This window comes from Berghia stephanieae, chromosome 1 (assembly GCF_034508935.2).
Source record: "Berghia stephanieae isolate SIO BIC M18660-M18661 chromosome 1, UCSD_Bste_1.3, whole genome shotgun sequence".
In the NCBI taxonomy this organism is placed as follows: Eukaryota; Metazoa; Mollusca; class Gastropoda; order Nudibranchia; family Aeolidiidae; genus Berghia; species Berghia stephanieae.
Window position 1 is genome coordinate 54,099,904 of NC_088360.1, and position 4,919 is coordinate 54,104,822.

The 4,919-nt window shown below is 34.1% G+C and overlaps 1 protein-coding gene across 1 annotated transcript; it reads right to left on the reverse strand.

Annotated features, from left to right (window-relative positions):
- Positions 1 to 476: 476 nt before the first annotated feature.
- Positions 477 to 4,514, reverse strand: LOC144972598 (uncharacterized). The gene is made up of 4 exons (XM_078914046.1): positions 4,508 to 4,514; positions 4,033 to 4,216; positions 2,922 to 3,012; positions 477 to 1,924 (listed from the first exon to the last, which is right to left on the reverse strand). Exons 1-4 carry the CDS (start codon positions 4,512 to 4,514, stop codon positions 1,742 to 1,744), a joined length of 465 nt encoding a protein of 154 aa, XP_078770172.1. The 3' UTR covers positions 477 to 1,741.
- Between the last annotated feature and the right edge of the window lie 405 nt (positions 4,515 to 4,919).

Genomic DNA, 4,919 nt, shown 5'->3' on the forward strand with positions numbered 1-4,919 from the left:
AGAGAGAAGAGTTTGACTAATTCATGAAAAAAACAAAATTGATAAGTGAAGATGAAGCTAGTTGGAAACCAACTTGTATAAAATGTCAACATATTTGTAACCTAGTTTAAAAAATAATACGAATTATCATTTAAACCCTACTTATTTCATAATGCAACTAATTTATCGGTTTCTGTTCACATTTCTACTTAAAGCGTCTTTGTTTTCAAACGAAGCACATGTTCATGTATAAATGGGTTGTGTTTCATTTCAAGGGTTGAATCTTAAGTTGTAGTGATGGTGATGACGCATATGAATATGATGAATATCGAGTGAATCAAAGAAAATGAAGTCCTATCAAAAAGTTTAAAATATCAATTTGTGATTGCTCTAGAATTCATTCCACAAACACAATGGCTTCCAAATAAAAACCAAAAAAAATAACAACTAGTTTTAAAAGGATTAACATGAAATTAGTTATAAATGTTGTCCTACAATATAACTGACATTGAATTTGACATAACCGGATGACCAATGGATTTTTCTTAGACAAATCTTCTCCGACTTCAGTTGTCTAATTTTTTTCCACTTAATGACAGCTCTTTTCATTTTTTTTTCAATCAATATTCCTTCAATGTTCACTTATTATTTTATTCATATTTCATTTATTTGTCTAGTTCTGCAATTATGTGTTTCATCATTTACTTCTAATTTATTCTTATCTATGTATTTCCCTTTCATTTCAATCATTTCATGCTTTTCCCCTCTTAATTAAAACTGTAAATATATTGAGTATGAAGCCAATAGCAAAACAAGCATGTGATTTATAATATGTAAAAGGATTTTAAAGAGTGAAACAAAAATGAGGTAACATTAAATCGAGACTAGATAAACTAAAGAAGGTAAACTAACAAAATGTCGTCAAATGCATTATTCCTCAGGTTAAAGAAACGAATTTCTACTACTTCAAATAGGTTAACTACAACTACTACAAATATTTCAACTACTACATCTACCACTACTACTGCTACTACCACAACACCACCACCATGATGACTATTATTATCATCATTTTCCACATTAACATTATTATCAGCATAATTTTATGATTTTCAGCATCATCTTCATCATGCTTATTATCATCACAATCATTAATATCATTAAGTTTTTCTTTTGTTTCATCTGCGCTTGCAAGATATTTGTTCATGAATGAAGTAAGACAAGACTAGATGAAAGGGAGAAGAGAAATAGAAAGGAAGTAGTAATGTTCCTCTGCCTGTTGTCAGAATGAGAATCCTAATGGTTTTGTTCAGATCAAAGATGATTTACGAGAAATAGGTGCATGGTACCAGCAAACATCCTCAATCGTGTTCTGTGATGCCCACCCATTATTTCAATCACCCTGTGTGTACAAATGTACAAAATGAACAAAGCCACTTCCCATTTTCGACAAAGACAGACAGATGGTATAATGTAGCCCTGGTTTCTCCATCCCAGCCATGTATAGACTGGGTGTAAGCCACATGGGCATAATGTTCAATATCATAATCCTTATCAAATTTATCTATCTATAATGTTACATTATTATTAAACCAAATTCCCACTTCATAGGAATCATCCTTTCAGTCACTGCTTGAGGTAAGTTTCATCTAGCATTGATGATTTACGAGGGAAAAAAATAGACTTTCATCTATGGTTTGTTGATGACGAGTAAAAAGCAATAAATCTTGTTACAGGAGAGCAGATAAATTAAATAAAAATCCTACAAATTATGATAGGTGACCACCATCAAGACGATCTCACCATACTTGAAACCGGGGTGCAACAATAAATTCAGATGTAAGATGAGAGATGACTTGGTCGCTTCTTGACAATTTACTTGTTCGCTTCTTGACAAATTTTCATTACATGATTTCTTGAAATGATACATTGTAGAAAGGATGATCTGCAATGAGAAGGAAAAAGGTAAAGTAACATAAGGACGACAAAGAAATGGAAGGTATTCATTATCTATATTCATAATTATTAGTGCTTGGGTCAGAATAGAGCCATTGTGAAATTCTCATTTTGAACACAAGATACCAACCCGACATGAGCGACATATTTAATTTTTCACGAAGCATTAACAATTTTAAAAGCATTTAAATGTAACAATGTAATTTACAATGAATAAAATATATCTCCCGGCTCCAACTCCTCCCTTCCTCCCTCAAAAAATCCCGACTACTTCCCTCTTGGCATATGATCCAAGTCCAAGCTCTGTCAGAACAAGAGTAATCTCATTTTAAGAAAAAAGCAGCTTTGTTTAAGCTGACAGTGGAAGAAGTAGGGGGGAGGAGTAAAAAAAAAGACGGCTAGGTTTTCCCGGCCCACGACTGGTGAATTTATATCCGATTTAAATAGATAAGTTAAGACCAAATGCCGCAATCTACTATATGAGTTTTTGAAACACGACAGGATGATAAATGTGACCCGAGGATTAAAGCAGTATTATTTCGGTTATTAAGAAATTGAACTTTTAGACAAAGGTCATACAATACGAGTAGAACAAGTATACCATCTTTTTTTGGTGAGAAAAAAATTCGCTTTTTTATATAGCGTAATATCCACTAAACAAGCTCAAAGCTACAAGTAGAACGAGACACGACGTCTGTTAGGCGATACTACACTTTTTCCGACAGGAAAGATAACGCTGCTAACGGCTAGGTACTCATTTTACACCCGATTACGGTGAGCGAATGTGAGTAAAGAGCCTTTTCCAGGGGACTCAACTGTGCGCCAAGCCATGCTCAAACCCAGGACCTTCCGCTCCAAAAGCAAATGTCAAACCACAAGACGACATAGCCTGACAATATTGACATTGAAATCTCTTACTGGCATCAGGTTTACCCCAACATACCGTTTTATGCGATGGGTTACAAATGTTAATGTTGGAGACTTACTTGATCTTTATCCTTTCCACTGGACAATCGGGCTGTTCTGTATTGAGTAGAAATGAGAATGACAGGTGCTGGTAGGGTTTTTACAAGAGCGCTGCAAACCAAGAAAAACATGAAGAAAATTAAAATAACTAAGGGATTTCTATTGTGTAACACCATCGTCTTATTATGCTGATTCTATCTATCATCATCATCATCATCATCATCATCATCATCGTCGTCGTCGTCTCCGTCGTCATCACCACCACAACACTATCATCGCTGAATCAGTTGTGTTGAAATTATATGCAATAGATTAACTTTATGTTTTATCTATTCTCTTGTATAAAATCTTTTCTCATGTTTGCTTATTTTAAAGGCTTTTTCGACGCTTGCAACATTTGGGTCGTATCAGCGCCAATAAAAAGATGCAAATTAAATAGTAAAAAAACATAAGTGCAATTATAAAAATCAAGACAAACATAAGATAAAAGGAAACTGGTTCAAATGAACAGATGTAGACGGGTCTAAGTTCCAATTTTATTCCATTGATGTAAATAGTTTGAAATCATCTAAACGTCTCTTCCAAAACCAACGTAAGACCCCACAGAGAGGAAAACTTTCAAATGTTAGCAAGATATGTTCAAAACAAAAATATAACTAACATCGCATGGAAAACCTATCACCTTCCAAATCTAACGCTATACATTTGACTGTTTGTTACAAAACCAAGTAATTCTATTCCAAGAAAAAGACGGAAAGCAACTCCGAAAACATAGGGGGATAGAATACATAGCAAGTGACCCCCTGCCCACCATGGGAGGTCTAAAGACCCCACCCAGATTCTCATTTTTATTTGCCAAGATCTGCTGTACTCTGAAAAACCAATTTAAAAATTTGACAAGAAAACTCGGTCCTTCAAATATCGGTCAATTCAATCGATCAATAATTGTAGGACGAGTTTTCTTGCCAAGACTTTTTTTTTATTTTTTTCAGAGCATGACAGTAAAGTAAATAAGATTGAATGACTTAGATGCTTATGATGTACTGAAATTGAAGCCAAGATATCGTAATTCACCGATAGTTTTTGTAGTAGTCGTCGACAGGTCTGCAAATGTCAATGTTGTAGACTTACCAATTTGATTTATGACCCTCCGTTAGACAGTCGGGCTGTATTGTCTTGAACAGATGATATGAACATGACAGCCTCTGTACATCGTTGACGTTATACTTTTTTTTTTTTGATGGATGCATTTTAAAAATGTCCCCAGTGTCTGATGGCAAAGAGCAGGGGCTACTGGTAGGTTTTTGCAAGAGTGCTGTAAAAAATATTTGGACAAATTGAAAATGTCTGATCCCACTTCCATTTCTTTATTTCTTTAAGAGAATGTCCACACAAATAACACCAGATTTCATTTATGCACAACCATTGTCTTACGTTGATTTATCTATACCACCATCACCACCACCATCACTGTAGTCGTAACAATTTCGTAGCATAGAAAATGATACAATCTTATTTTATGCTTTTTATATTATTGTGATATAAATCCATTCTAGTTTTTTTTTCCAATTAAATCTATTGTCCAGACCTGATAAAGAGCAAATACCGATCATTTTAATCCATCGGTATTTGAAGAACAAGTTTTCTGGTCAATTTATTTTCCAGAACACGGCAGGACAGGTCCTCAGGATCTCATGGCTATGAAGGAATATTATTTATAGTAGAATGTAAATGTGAGCAAGGAGATGAAATCTGTTCCGTCTTCACGACAGTGCAGAGCATATTTTTAAAAGGCATGGATATGCGACTCCACTGATTTTTTAAAAACAAAATACTTCCTGCTCAGAAAAATAATTGCAGCATACTCCAGATAAATCAAAACGGGATCATTTATGAACAAAGACAAAGTACGTAGATCCACTCCGTCTTTATTTTATTCATTTTTATAGTTTCAACATAATCTCTAATTCATGATGGGATTTTTGAAAATCAAAATTGTTAAAAAACAAATTATGACG